This window comes from Artibeus jamaicensis, unplaced genomic scaffold (assembly GCF_021234435.1).
Source record: "Artibeus jamaicensis isolate MK-2021 breed Jamaican fruit bat unplaced genomic scaffold, CSHL_Jam_final contig_426, whole genome shotgun sequence".
Lineage (NCBI taxonomy): Eukaryota > Metazoa > Chordata > Mammalia > Chiroptera > Phyllostomidae > Artibeus > Artibeus jamaicensis.
The window spans coordinates 379,552-394,036 of NW_026521826.1; the positions used below are offsets into that span (position 1 = coordinate 379,552).

The following is a 14,485-nucleotide window of genomic DNA, read 5'->3' on the forward strand; positions in this document are numbered from 1 at the left end:
ACATTCACATGGGGTGGATGGGAACATTCATTTACAGTTTTACTCCGGAGTTTTGTTAGCTCTCCCACCCTCAGTCGTTGTATAATCCAGAGAGATCTAGAGCATCGCATGGATCTGCCACACCAGTGCCATCAAGAGGCAGCTGGTACCCTGGAGGCCTTGTGTAAAAAACATGCACCCCAGGGGGTGGGAGGTAACCCCTGAGGTCACTTCAGTAAAGCATTGGGGTCTGGCGGTCAGTATGCCTGGGTATTCCCTCCAAAATGAAAAACAGTTACTGCAGCTCACATCCTTTTCTCCAAAAGAGAGAATACAATACCTATCAGATTTCTTTGGGCCATGGAAGCACCTTGTCCCTCATAGGCATGCTGCTCTGGTCCAAACACTAGAAAACTTAGGGGGCTGCCTGCTTTGTGGGGCCCAGAGCAGGGAAGGGCCCTGCAGCAGATGCAGACTGTAGTGCCAGGCCCGCGATGCTTTGGTCATGCAGTCCTGCTGACTCTGCGGTCTTGGGCAAAGGCACAGTGTATAGTTCATGGAAAGCCCTAGTGAGAGAAAGGCTACCCACACCTCTGGATTCTAAAGGAAGATTTCGTCATCTGCAGTGGAGAACTGTTTGTCTCCAGAGGAACAGTTCTCATTATGGGCCCCAATAGAGAGGGAAAGAGCACATCCAAAATTGGGTCTGTCCAGGACCAGGCAGCACAAGTAAGCTGCTGGCCCCGGCAGCCCAGACAGCCATGTCACTGACTGTGGTTGTATTAGTGCCCCTTCCCCGGCTCACCCCTGCAGCCATGTGTGGGCGAGGCACCTTACAACCAGCTAGAACTCGCACTTGGTTTACAGATGGGTTGGCTCCGTTTGTGGGTATAAGCTGGGAAGCCTGATGGGTCTGTGGCAGCCACATTCAGAGGTGGCCTTGAAAGATTGTGAGGGGGAAAGACCTAATGAGCAGGGATGCAAGTAGGGCACCTGGCATACAACAGAGGTGGCCTGAGGCGAAGCTTTATGGAGATTCCTGGGCTGAGCACAACGGAATGCCAGCTGGCCATGGGCCTGGAGAGAAAAGGAACTGGCCTGCTAGACACAGGAGGGCTGGAGGAGAGCCACGTGACAGGCATCTGGGAGGTGCACAAAGTATGCAGACTTGTGTATCTCATATGAATGCCCACTAGAAAGCATCCCTTCACACAAGGGACACTGAACAACAAAGTTCAGGGAAAATGACTTGGCCGGCTGACATCGGCCGGTCATCGCTGTGGATCACCCTGGACTTGGAGCGGTGGTCGTAGGAGCAGAGTGGTCTCCGTGACAGACTCAGCGGCTATACACAAGGGCCGATGGCATGGACACCCACTTGCCAAGGCAATCTAGCTGCTGCCGACTCTGACTGGTACAATCGAGAAAGCCTGCCTGCTGCTGGGCCTTTTTTGGTTATAGTTTGAGGGGTCCTTCGCCCTTAAAACGCATGCTTCTCTCTCTTCTGGTCAGCTGGTTGGATGTTATACTTCATCTTCTCTAGCTTTGGCCTAAAGACAGTAGTCTATCCCTGGCAGGAAGGCGTTTGCAACATAGTTTTAGAACACATGCACACAAACAGTATTTGAAATTTAAATTTATATCATTCTGATGGGCTCAGATTTTATGAACTCACCCTGTATGTACAGATATCTATTAAAAAGAAGGTCCGTTAGCCAAATTCTGTGAAAGCGGAGTTGCCGTGGCATAGGCCGCTTGGTAGTTTTTCTCATCAACTATTTTAGAGGGTCGTTTCCATTACAAAATCTCACTTGTCCATTCTAGTGAAAATCATAAAATAGCATCAACACAGCATTGTCAAGAGAACCTTATGATCAAGCCGGGAAATGTCATTCTCCCGTGGTACTGAAGTGCAGGCCTCGGTCTGAGTCTGTCGAAGTCTCGACTGGAACAGACTGGAACTGCATGGATGCCATCCTGCTTCCACTTTGCTGTGTCAGTCTGAGGTGAAGGAACTAAATGGCGACTCATGGGCTTTCGAGGAGCCTGCGCTCTAACAGCCAGAATGATTTGCTGAAGGACATGGCAATTGGAACAAAAACCGCCTGTTTCTGTCAAACCCCATGGGGAGAAACATTTTGAAAAGTATTCTGCCCTGAGCTGATTGCATTGTTTCCTAGGCAGTTCATCCTATCTACCACCTGGGGACAGCTTCCTACCCATCCATTTCTTCTTCTTGCAGTAAACCAGTTTCCGATCAGTGCCTCACAGAGGGGAAGAGAGTTTATCTGGAGGTGCTGAGGGGAACATTTGATTAGCTGACTATGCCCACGGCCCTGCACACATTAGAGTATGCAGGGGTGGTTAGTACATTGTCCATGTTTCAGTGGAATTGGAAGATGGGGTTGAAGTAGGTAATGCATGGGAAGAGAAAGGATTTTGCTACTGTTAAACCTGATGCCTGCTTCCAAGAGCTGATGTTAGGTTATATATTTATATAAAACTAATTTTGTTCACAGATGGTGAACAATTAGGTATGGAATTTGTACAGTGTGAAAGAAATCCTTGCGAACTCTTAAAGGGACTTGAAAACCATTCAGTCACCATGTCTTTTCCTCAAGGAGGCACACGCTGCTTCAGGTTCAAGATAAAAGTGGCCAGAAAGAGAATACTGGTCCCACACTGCAGAGAGCCTTCAGGAAAATCTTTAAAGATCCTTCTCAAAATGCTTTTTCAGTTAAAAATAGAACAATGCTCACTCTGTCAGAAAGTGAATTTTCATGTACTTGGTGTTATGGACTGAATGTGTCCCCTCAGCATTCACTCGTTAAAAGCCCTGAGCCCTGATGTGATGGCCCCTGGCGAGGTCTTTGGTACTGAGGCGCCTGTGGAGACAGTCAGAGGGAGGTGGGGTCGTGGGAGCAGGGGCTCAGGGCGGAGTGCGAGCTTTGTAAGAGAACAGAGAGCTAGGTCCCTCTGTCTCCACCATGCAAGGGGAGAGCAAAAGGGTGGCTGCCCGCAAGCCAAAAAGTGGGTCCTTACATGGCACCAAATCTGCCAGCGCCTTAATTTTGGACCTTTAGCCTCCAAACTGTGAGAAATAAATGTTTGTAGGTTAAGCCACCCAGTCTATGGCATTTTGTTGTGACAGCCCAAACCGACTAAGGTACATGAGTTTATTTTAGGGTGCTGTATTACATTCTCCTGACGTCTATCACTGCACCAATATTACACTGTTATGTTTCACTGTAGCCCTATCCGGACATACCTTCCTATCTTGATGCGTATCTTGCTTTATCTTATTTAAAAGAGTGTCTTATCTCTTCTTAGACTTTGCTTTCCTTTGCATATAATTTATCTGTAGAGAGTTTTGGGTTAGCCAAATAAGCAACAATAATATGATTTGCAATTAATGAGAGTTTTATCTTTTTTCTATTACTATACCTTTTCATTCTTTTTATCCCTATAGTATAATATTGGATATGAGCAGAATAGTGGGTGTCCTCGTTCTCCTTGATCTTAAAGGGAATAGTTACATTAGTTCACCATTGTTTCTGTTTACTCGTGGTTTCTTATATCTATCTCATATCAAGTTAAAAAGGTCCTTTATATTTCTAGTTTTCTAAAAGTTTCTATAATAAGATGTTCACTTTTATAAAATGATTATTCTTTATCTATTAAGCAGAACATATGGTTTTCTTCTCTAATATGCCAAAATGTTAAATTATGTTAATTATATTAAAATAATCTTGTATCCCTGAGCTATCCCCTATATTTACTATTTTTATATATTTATAGGTAAGTTTTTTCAATCTTTTGCTAGATTTTTGTAGCAGAAAGAAAAACACGTCACCTGTTTCAAGGAGCGTAACTGAGGGACAGGAGCAATATCTGTGGGGCGTGGCTACACATCCCCGTGGCTGACAGCACCTCTGTTCTGTGCACAGAGTGCACCCCGCCAGCCACTGCCCTGTTTCAGCCAGAGGAGCCTGTCTCCAGTGCTGTATGTAGGGAGGGCCCTGCAGCCCTCCCAGATCCAGCCTCATGGTCTTCAGAGTGCATTGCTGTAAATACTTTGTCAAGGACACAAGCTCCTGTGCAAGGACGCAGGTCCACAGGAGCTACCCAGACAAGTATGAAGTGCGACCGCCACTTCAGTGAAGGCTTTCTGTGGTAGGGTGGAGTCAGCCTGTCCCTGTACTTTGACAACGTTTTGGGGTTGTAATATGATGTACAGCATAAATAAGTAAGCTTTATTTCTAATTCCAAGTCAGCGTTGGAGAGAGCCCTATATCCCAGTCAATGGCAAAACCGAATTTCCAAAATCAAGCCCTCAGTTTATACCATCTCTATATTAAACACCCCCTTTTTTTCTTTTTGAATGCCACAAATTTCCCTACTTTGACCACTGCTCCAACATGCAGTAACCAAAACCACGTTGCCATGGCAATTGCCTCTGTCTTCCTTTATCTCCTTACCTGGAGTTCTTATTCCCACTGATTGTCAGGCCGCCTTTCACGCCCTCCTGACAGTTGCTGGTACGGTGATCTCCACCTTATCCAACCAGTTTCTCCTTGATACTTTTAGTCAGTCCAGCCCACAACCCTGTTCATGGAGCAGCATTGACAGCTTCCATGTTGCATTTCTGACACTGTCAGAAGGAAGCAGGAGGGCCTGTGGGACAGTGAATAGAGCCTCGGGTGGTTGAGGTCCTTGGCCTTCACCTTCACTCGCCACTCACTCTCCACACCCAGCAAGGGCTGCAAGTGCACTTTGCAGGTGCACCATTTGTCTTTTGTACCGTATTTTTTACTGTGCCTTTCCTATGTTTAGGTATGTTCAGGTACAAAAATACTATTGTGTTACAATTGCTGCTCTATGCAGTGTAGCAACATCTTGTACATCCAAGTTCATAGCCTAGGAGAAATGGGCTGTACCATTTGGCCTAGGTATGGCAGGCTACACCATCTAGGGTTGCACAAATGTGCTCTAATGACAGTACGGCTTAAGGACACATTTCTCAGAATGAATTCCCACCATTAAGTGATGCGCGACTATAGCTGATTTCCTAATAGGAAGCAATTAACTATGGAAAGAGGTCTTAGAAGAAACCAACCCTGCCGACACCTTGATCTTGGACTTGTAGCTTCCAAAGCTGTGAGAAAAAATTGGGTTTATGCCACCCAGTTTGTGGTGTTTTGCAATGGCAGCCGAAGGGATTAATGCACTTTATCTAGCTGAAGTCTTGCAGGTTGGAGAGCCTTCTTGCAGGCATGTTTTATTCTTGCCTCCAAACAAGAGCTGGTGTCCTCCCAGCCCTGCCGCCCCTCCCTTAGCCACTCCCCCACCCCCTCTACTGCATAACTCACTCCTAGTCTCACCAACTCAGAGAAGAGATTGTTTCCTGGCACCTCCTGGAGGCTGCTCTTGGGAAGGCGGGTCCCACACCAGGCATGCTGTGGTCTCACTCACCTGCCACCTCTCCCACCTGTCACTGCCGTGAGGAAATTCAGCAGGACCCGATTTTCACACTTCCATGGACTTCAGTTCCCCTGGTAACTTTTTTTAAGACTTATCTTCATGTCATCACTTCCTCTCACTAACCCCTGCTTTACCTTTTTTAATCAGATTTTTTACCTTTTTGTAACAGATTGTTATTAAAGAACCAAGCATTAATCTTTGGTTTCACCCCAAGTGGTGAGAACATAGTTTCTATCAGTTTTTCAAAATGGGGGACTAAGGAAAACGCTAATAATGAAAGCTAGAAATTTAAAAAGGACTTAAATAGATTTGAATTGTACGAGGTGGTCTCCTGTGAGGACCCCTATGAAGGGCTCATCTCTGACAGTCACAGAGAAGGGGGCCTCTCACCTTTCCCCTCTCAGCGAGGCAGATTCAGAAAGAACTGTAAGACTCAGCTAAATTCATTTTATGAAAAGAGCTACCATCACTTTTGTACCTTACTTTATTATGTATCATTTATTTGTAAATGAAAAGAAGCAAAATCTACCTAAAATGACCAATAAGAAATATACCTCAAACATAATTAAGTTAAGCTACTCTTGATTTTTTTGTGTCAAATTAACAAATAGGACCAACAATAGTTAACTAAAAGACAAGAGTCCTATAAAATTGAGAGAATTGTATAGATATTATCAAGTAAATAAGACACCAAGAGTTTTCCAAAGATTTATTGAAGCAGAAACAAGTTGGTTGGATACTGGTTGGAAAAAAGCAGTTTTTATGGTATTCAAAAATACTTCTTAAAAAGTATTCTAGCACAAAGTTTCTCTGTAAACTAGATTATGGTGTAAACTTTTTTCTAAATCTCTTAGGAGTGTTGGGCCTTAAGAACTAGAGCTTATTCCTATTCCAAACCTATCTTGCGCTCCTGAAAAACTGCAGAAAGGCACTTGAAAGCTGTTTCTTTAAGATATGAACTTCTTTTTTATTCTTGCTGGTAATATATTGCTGCACCAAGTGTGTGCAATTTTTATTCCAGATCCTCGTGATGCTGAGAAGTTTCATTGATGACCTGTTAAAAAAGATAAAATTCAAATAAAATATAATACCACACACTAAAGACTGGATTCACCCATTAAGTACAACAAAGAGAATCCTACTAATCATAGGTCACTTATTGGAAAAGTTGGAAGGTTATGGTGGTTCTGCGTTACAAGAGTTACAGCCAGAGGGACAAGTAACATTTCAGACACTCTTCACCTATAAGCAGAGTAAGTATCCAATGGAATGTTATGACTAACAAAATGGACACTTGAAAAAAAACAAAAAACCTATGCTTATGAGGAAGGATGCTGTAGTAATTCTATACAGCGAAATTTAAAAGCAATAAAAATATTTTAAATTCACATGCAAGTGAAGATCACATCAAGATTACAATAAATTTTGACCATTTTTAAGTTTTTGGTGCACTTTCAGGTTTGTGTGCAAGGGAAGATGACGATAAATTTTGCCACTTCTTTGCTAGCACAGTGGTGACTATTCTAACTACTTGATTGTACGGCATGGCCTCATATCATGTAGCAGGGCCTTTGGAGCGTTTGGGGAAGGCCACCTGTCCAAGGTCAAAATGTTTTCTTAGACTAACGAAATAGTTCATAAAGCCAGTCTAGAAAGTAACTCAAGGAAGCCGCACTCCCATTTTAGATTAAGGGCCATAGAAAACTGACTAATTTCGGACTGCAGAAAAGATCGCCATCTGACCTTCAAACCCAGGAGCCAAATACTTAGTCGGCTGTGCACAGCACTGGGAGAAGAGGCCTGCTCTCTTTCTAGGAGGCACGAGGGAAACTGAAAACTCCCAAATCAGCGGGCTGTATCTGAGATGGACTTACTGACTTATTTAAAAGGCTATCAGTGCCTATCTGAGATTACTCTAGTATTGACTTAAAGATACCAACCTGTCCATCTCTAGTTTCAACGGTCTTAATCAGAAGTGTCCTTTTTGAGTGGGTGTCAACCAGAGGGAGCGAATCCAGGTTGGTCTCTGAATAAGGAAAACAGGCCCAAAATGAGTACAAAAGAAATTTCAAAGACACAAGTCACCATTTTCCCCGAAGAGTTATCATTTTTATTCAATTGTAAATTTTAAGCAATTGTTTAAAGCACCTCTCCCCAAATAATTCTGAAGACTGTCACCTATCTTAACACGTGACACCCCTGTAGCATCAGGGCGAGGTCGACTCCCATAGCGTTCGCTCCACTAGGAGGAAGGCCGAGGGTGTTTGCATAAAAGGGAATTTTGAAAATCGTGGCTGTTTTACAGAACTTTCTCTTACACAGCATTTTTCAACTATCATTTTAAAAATAAGTGCTTTGTGGACAGATTGGTAACAAACTGCTGAAAGTCTTCATAAATGGCAATCAAGTGCTTACCCCTCAAGTTCAGGGAAGAAAAGTTGGGAAGAGGCAGAGAAATCCTACAAAAGAGAAAGAAAATCTGTGAAATGTCTGAAACAAATTTATACACTCTAGTTTTCATCAAATAAAAAAATTAACTCTTGTATTTCCCAAGTGAGGGATTAGCGTCAGAAGCATTTTCTCTGATGGATCTTATCAGTACATTTGAATATTTTACGGCAAGCGTTCATCTACAGGGGCAGGAGCTGGAGGCCTTACAGAATAGAGAGGGCATTGGCTTTCACAGAGTCCTGGGTTCAAATCCCAACTGTGCCACTGATTGACTAGGACAGGATACGCAATCTCTCTGAACATAAGGTTCCTTATTTATAAAAGGTGATAAGCAGCTACCTTGAAGAAATTCTCTAAAGATGAAATGAGATACTGTATGGAAGGTGAGTGGCATGACACTGAGCAAATGGCAGCTGTTACTTTGTGCACATACATGTGCAGCCTTGTTTTATACCTGCTCTCCTCGCCTTCCAGCAGCTTCCTGTAGGTGGCGATCTCAATGTCAAGAGCCATCTTAACATTCAGCAGGTCTTGGTATTCACGAAGGTGACGAGCCATTTCTTCCTTCATGTTCTGAATCTCATCTTGCAGGCGGCCAATAGTGTCTTGGTAGTTAGCAGCTTCGACAGCAAAGTTCTCTTCCATTTCACGCATCTGGCGTTCCAGGGACTCATTCTGCGAGAAGTGAGAAAGGGCTTCCAATGTTACTTCCCAGAAAAACCCAGCTACTCCCAGAACTGTTTCCCTTAGTGGCAAGTGGTGAACACTCCAATTGCAGGTGCAGAATACAAGTACCCACTCCCTTTTTAATAGGAACAATAATAAGCTAAAACCTGCAGATTGCAAGTGCTTTTTTAATCTGTCTTGATAACTCATTTTCTTTGGATGAAAATAATACATTTCTCTTTATCTGAAGTTTTAAATCTCGCCATGAGCTTGGTCAACTGACGGGATCCAAGTGCGTTATTCCCCCTTTTATTGCAGTGTGGTACTCACAGTGCCTTTAAGCGCATCCACTTCACAGGTGAGGGACTGCACCTGTCTCCGGTACTCGTTTGATTCCTGCTTTGCCTGGCGCAGGGCATCATTGTTCCGGTTTGCAGCCTCAGAGAGGTCAGCAAACTGTCGGAAAGAAATGGGAAATGCAGATCATCAAGGGGCTTGATTCTATTTAAGATTCTACCTTACCTGAGAAAATGAGAAAGCCTAAAGGTCCCAAACAAAGGCATGATACAAACCAAGCTTTACAGTTTAAGTTCAAATCTCAAGTCTGCCAAAATGTCTCTAAATGTCCGTTTTGAAAACCAGACAAAAAACAGTGGAATGCTGACGCTGATGGTTTCAGTAGAAATCCACTCAATTACCCATATTTTAGAAGAGCAGAAGGCAAGGGCATGGTGTTGGGGTTTACTCTGAAGTAGAATCAAGGAGGAGTAATGGGAAGGGAGTCTACTGTGATTGGTGGAGAGGCTGTCGCAACAAATAAAACTGGACGTTAAATAAAACCAGCTTTCTGACTAGAGCTAAAGGGTATTTAAGGAATCAGACAGGTTCGGTGTTTGCAGAATACAATGCACTTCTTCTGTTCTAGCCACAGTGACTTTTTCATACCTTGGACTTGTACCATTCCTCAGCCTCCTGAAGGTTCTTGGCAGCCACACTTTCATACTGCTGACGGACATCACGCAGCGCAGCCGTGAGGTCAGGCTTGGAAACATCCACATCGATTTGGACGTGCTGCTCCTGGATCTGGGCCTGCAGCTCCTGGATTTCCTAGAGAAAAGACAGACAGAAGGTCAGCCATGCCGAAGATGGTGGCAGCTTCAGCCACATTTATTCATGGGTAGTGACTTCCCTTACCTCATCATGGAGTTTCTTCAAAAAGGCAATCTCTTCTTGCAAAGATTCCACTTTACGCTCAAGGTCAAGACGAGCCAAAGAAGCATTGTCGACATCCTATTTTGAACAAAGGAAAGATGGGATATGGACGATATGCAAGCCTATGGTTTATCTCACTTATTTTAAATTAACCACCTGAGCTGATGTCTTTTCTATAAAAAGGATCCTGACCAATTTATGACCTTCGAATAAGCTTATAAATCACCCACTGTCAATACACTATGTTTTTCTTGTCATTAATAAATGTAAATTGTGACCCACCATGTTGTATTTGAGGTAGTTAATAGCCAATTTAAAAATAAGTAAATGTATGACAACACAGTAAACTGTACTCAATTATTATTGAACCTCCATTATACTAGTAAAGGTTTTTTTTTTTTTTAAATCTAGAAAACCCATGCCGTAACATCCAAGGGTTTTTTTGGTCATGTCACAGAATAGCATGGTGGCAGGAGGTGACCAGATCTCATAACTTCATAAACAGATGTCCATGTAGAACAGAAATTCCCACATGCAAAGTTTCGGTGTAAACCTCAACTCTTTTTTTCTCTCCTCTAATCACCTGAAATGAGTCCGTATGGTCCAAAGCAAAAATGTAGTCGTCTGACATGAGTTGTAATTTTGCAACTCAGATTTTCTTCTCAAGGGAACACCATGAGAATTTTTATACCTCTTGCCTTATAAGCAATTACATTTGGAGTACAGTTTACAGCATCGGTCTTAAAATATTAAGACACTTCTACCACCTTAATGGAAATGTGAATGAGGAATTGCTGATGATAAACAAAAATCAGGCTTGGAGAAGAAATTATTTTTGCTTGTTGCTAAGCCCTAAAAAAGATATAAAAGATAATTTACTAGTCTCTATAAAAATGTGATGTGACATTCTACCTCATTAAAAAGAATGAGAATGTCACCTAATCCCTAAACAGACCTTTATACTAACATTGCTTTATATTAACTCACTACTCTGCAGAAAACACTACAGATGTAATGACTGTAAATGTTCAATGACTAAAATGAACCGTACATTGCTATGTTTAAATTAATTTGGCAAATGTATTTCTGCTTCAAATGTTACTCTAGACTTTTCATATGGGAGTGTTTTTACAATTAATCTCAATAAGAATAAAGCTATGCTAGGAACTCTTCCTGCTTTTGAATTCTAATTTTCTGTTAAAAAATCCTTTAAGTCCATCTAACTAACTTTGGAGGAAAAAAAACAAAACAAAACAAAATCTCTTTAAGGTCCATTCTTCAGTCTTAGGGTTATTCTTTATTTTTGGAGAGAATACTAAATAATGTAAGGATCCAACAAAGAAAGGCTTTCCCTAATGTGAAGTGTTACTGTAGCTTTAAGAACTACTGACATCACATACTTCACAAGTCTGGGTCAGATATTAGATAAGGGATGTTAGCAAATACTTGTGTCCAATTAGAACTGTGCTTACATCATTACACATTCAGTAAGAAAGTAGCCTGTTGCAGAGCTTCTCTAAGAACACAAAGACTCCTATTATTTCCCTCCAGAGCCACCACACTAGCCAGAATGCCTGTATCTACATTCCATAGTGAAGCCCAGAGAAACCATTAATACTTTTCAGCCAGGCGACAGATGGCTCCTTTTCACCCTTATTAGATCACGAAATAGTTATGCATGCTGATACTTCCATCTAACTTTAGCACAATAGAACTTGCAGAGAAGAAACTTGCTGGCTTAATGCCAGTGAAACGAAGTTTCTTATGCTTCAACACGGTTAACATTTTTAAGCACAGGCCAGAATAGGGCTTTTTGTGGCCTTGTAAGAGTTAGCTAACTTAGCCAACCGCAATCTAACTCAAACTGGAACTGCTCGAAATCAGAATATCCATGTGTTGCACAATCGAAATACAAAAAAATTTTTTGGAAGAAATCTGGAAACAAAGTAAAAAATTAGACTCCATGCCCTCAGAGACAGTTTAAATCATCCAATAGTTTTTATCCTGAGAAGCCCCACTCTGGGGCCTTTTTGCCACTAGGGGGCCTTGTGCACAGATGTGCAGTTTTGTACTATTTAAACTTGGGGTAACTTTTATCTATCTATCTACCTATTTATTTAATTGTTTATGTCTTTACAGTTGTCCCATTTCCCCTCTTCGTCCCCCTCCACCCAGTCCGCCTCCTCACCCTTGTCCATGGTTCCTTCATACATGTTCTTGGACTAATCCCTTCGACTTCTTTCAATCGGTCCCTACCTCCCCCCTCCCCACAGTGTAGGGTGGGTGTGGTCCAGTGCTGGTGAGTGGGAGAGGATTTACAAACCTGTCTGAAGGACTGCAGTGTACCCTCAGCTTCCTCTCTCTGAAGCATCTCCTCCTGCAGCCTGTAACAGTTGCACATTAACCAAAAGTGAAATGGGAAACCACCGCCAGGGGTGGGGTGGCCACACCCAACCGCCCAGCTGCAGTTTTGCAAGACAGAAGTTGATGGGCAACCTCGCAGGCAGCCAGGGCTAAAACTTGCAGAGTGGTAGTTCTGAAAGCACTCTCCGCAAGTTTTAGCTGGACTTGGGCCGCAGCGTGAAAAAGCAATCACGGTCGCTTCACTGACCTGCAGGCGAAAGCCGCCACCCCGCCCCCCAAGAGCCTCGGCAACTCTTTGTCTCCCTGGTCGCACAGCCCTCCTTTCCTCCCTCCCCCACCCCACCCCGGCTGGCAACCCGCCCGAGGGGCCAGGAAACTTTCTAAGTTTGGAGATACTGCGCAAAAAGCCTTCTACTACAAAGTGGTATTCAAGAAATCTGAAAAACTGAAACGGGCGTTCTTAGGCAAGGAGTGGGGGTAGAGGGGAAATACTAACTGTAACTTCTGGGTTCCTGGCGGGGCTGCGCCACAGAAGCCACATCCCCGCTCCCCCTCCGTCTCCACCCCACCCCCACAGCCACAGCCAAATGCATCCCCTAGGGCGTGGCAGCTCCTCCGTCGTGGGGTTACTGGGGGCGTTTCCCCCCTTCCTCCCTCCCTGGGCCCCCCCGCAAGGGCGCAGCCTTACTTCTCCCGGAGCCGCATTACGTCCTCCGCCAAGTTGTCGCGCTCTACCTCCACTCGGGCCTTGTCGTTGGTGAGCTGGTCCACCTGCCGGCGCAGGTCCCGCATCTCCTCCTCGTAGAGGTCCCCCAGACGCGACTTGCCCTGGCCCTTGACATGCTCGAGCTCCACCGTCAGCATCTTGTTCTGCTGCTCCAGGAAACGCACCTTGTCGATGTAGTTGGCGAAACGGTCATTGAGCTCCTGCAGCTCCACCTTCTCATTGGTGCGGGTGTTCTTGAACTCGGTGTTGATGGCGTCGGCCAGCGAGAAGTCTACGGAGTCCTGCAGCAGCCGCACGCCGGGGACACTGCTCCGCAGGCGCACCGCAGAGGAGCGCGTGGCGTACACGCCTCCGGGAGAAGAGGCGTAGACGCTGCGGCTGATGCTGGGGCGCAACGCGCTGCCCAGGCTGTAGGCGCGGGTGGACGAGGTCACGTAGCTCCGGCTGCTGCTTGGCCGGCTGGCGGTGCCTGGACCGCCAAACATCCGGCGGTAGGAGGACGAGGACGAGGACACGGACCTGGAGGACATGGCTGCAGAGGGTGGCGATGGGCTAGGCGCAGCAGCGATGGGACTGGCTCTGGGCGGAGAGGCGAGCGAGGCGCGCTGGGTGTGGGCAGTGGGAGCGGTGCTGTGTCTCTGGAGCTGAGACCCTGGTGCGAGAGTGGCAGAGGACTGGACCCCGCCCAGGGAGAACTTTTTATAACGTGCGCCTTCCCTCCCACTAGCATCCCAGCCAATAGGGACCCGGCAAGTAGCGGGAAGGGTGGGCAGCGGGTTGAGGCTGGGGCTCGTTCAAGTCTTCCTCCTCCCAACTGCTCGGCTCTGGGACTGGGCACAGTGCTGCTAGTTAATTCTTAGTTGGACTGGGACTTTCGGGGGCTTTCCGGATGCTGATGACCCCACCTCTGCTCACCCCAGGGTGCTGAAAGAGGCGGGGTCGTACGATGGTGGGGGGAAAGGGCCTAACACTGGATCAAAGGGGTCCGGGGCGCAGAAGTCTGGGAGGACGCTCGAGGGTGGGAGGGGCAGGCGGCTACTGGGCAGCAGTCAGGCGGTGTGGAGGGGGTGGGTGGGGAGACCCGGAGGCAAAGGAACAGGAAGAGGGGGAGTGAGGGATCCATTAGATGGGAAGGCTCCGAAAAAGAAACAAAGGACCCTTGGATTGAAGCGCGTAGCCCAGGACTCAGGGTCGGTCCTGCGCAGACTTGTGCACCGTGCACTTCGAAGGGGGGACTGCTTGCGCCCGCTTCTCTTTTCACCATCTTGTCTTGGGGTTCCTGTTTAATAATCTAACGGGCTTGGTTCGGCTTTGCACCGCTCGAGCTGCTGGGCGGCGGCCGAGTAGAGCCCGCGGGATCAGGGTGGGGTCGCTGAGTCAAGCAGTGAGTCACCTCGCCCGCTGCCCGCCAAGGCTGAGGGCTCCTAGCGGTTCTCAGGAACCGTTAGACAGGATCTACTGAGGTCTCCCCGGGCTCTGCGCCAGGTTTGTTCCAAGTTCTACCCAACTTTAATCTGGGCCTTTGCTTTCTTGTGTACGATTCGCCTTCAGAAGAAACTAGAGTGTCTCGAAGTTCTTATGAATTCACCAGAGCCTGATTTTGCT

General features: G+C 45.6%; 1 protein-coding gene across 1 annotated transcript; it reads right to left on the reverse strand.

Annotated features, from left to right (window-relative positions):
- Positions 1-6,154: 6,154 nt before the first annotated feature.
- On the reverse strand, positions 6,155-13,566 carry VIM (vimentin). Its single transcript, XM_037161780.2, has 9 exons — positions 12,842-13,566; positions 12,113-12,173; positions 9,772-9,867; positions 9,523-9,684; positions 8,908-9,033; positions 8,366-8,586; positions 7,876-7,919; positions 7,401-7,486; positions 6,155-6,514 (listed from the first exon to the last, which is right to left on the reverse strand). Exons 1-9 carry the CDS (start codon positions 13,408-13,410, stop codon positions 6,473-6,475), a joined length of 1,407 nt encoding a protein of 468 aa, XP_037017675.1. The 5' UTR covers positions 13,411-13,566; the 3' UTR covers positions 6,155-6,472.
- Between the last annotated feature and the right edge of the window lie 919 nt (positions 13,567-14,485).

Coding starts and splice junctions, on each gene's coding strand:
- VIM (XM_037161780.2), bottom strand. CDS start 13,410: ATGTCCTCCAGGTCCGTGTCCTCGTCCTCGTCCTCCTACCGCCGGATG. Junction 9,868..12,112: donor CACTGCAGTCCTTCAGACAG/GTTTGTAAATCC, acceptor TGTTCAAAATAG/GATGTCGACAATGCTTCTTT. Junction 8,587..8,907: donor TGGATGCGCTTAAAGGCACT/GTGAGTACCACA, acceptor CACTTCTCGCAG/AATGAGTCCCTGGAACGCCA.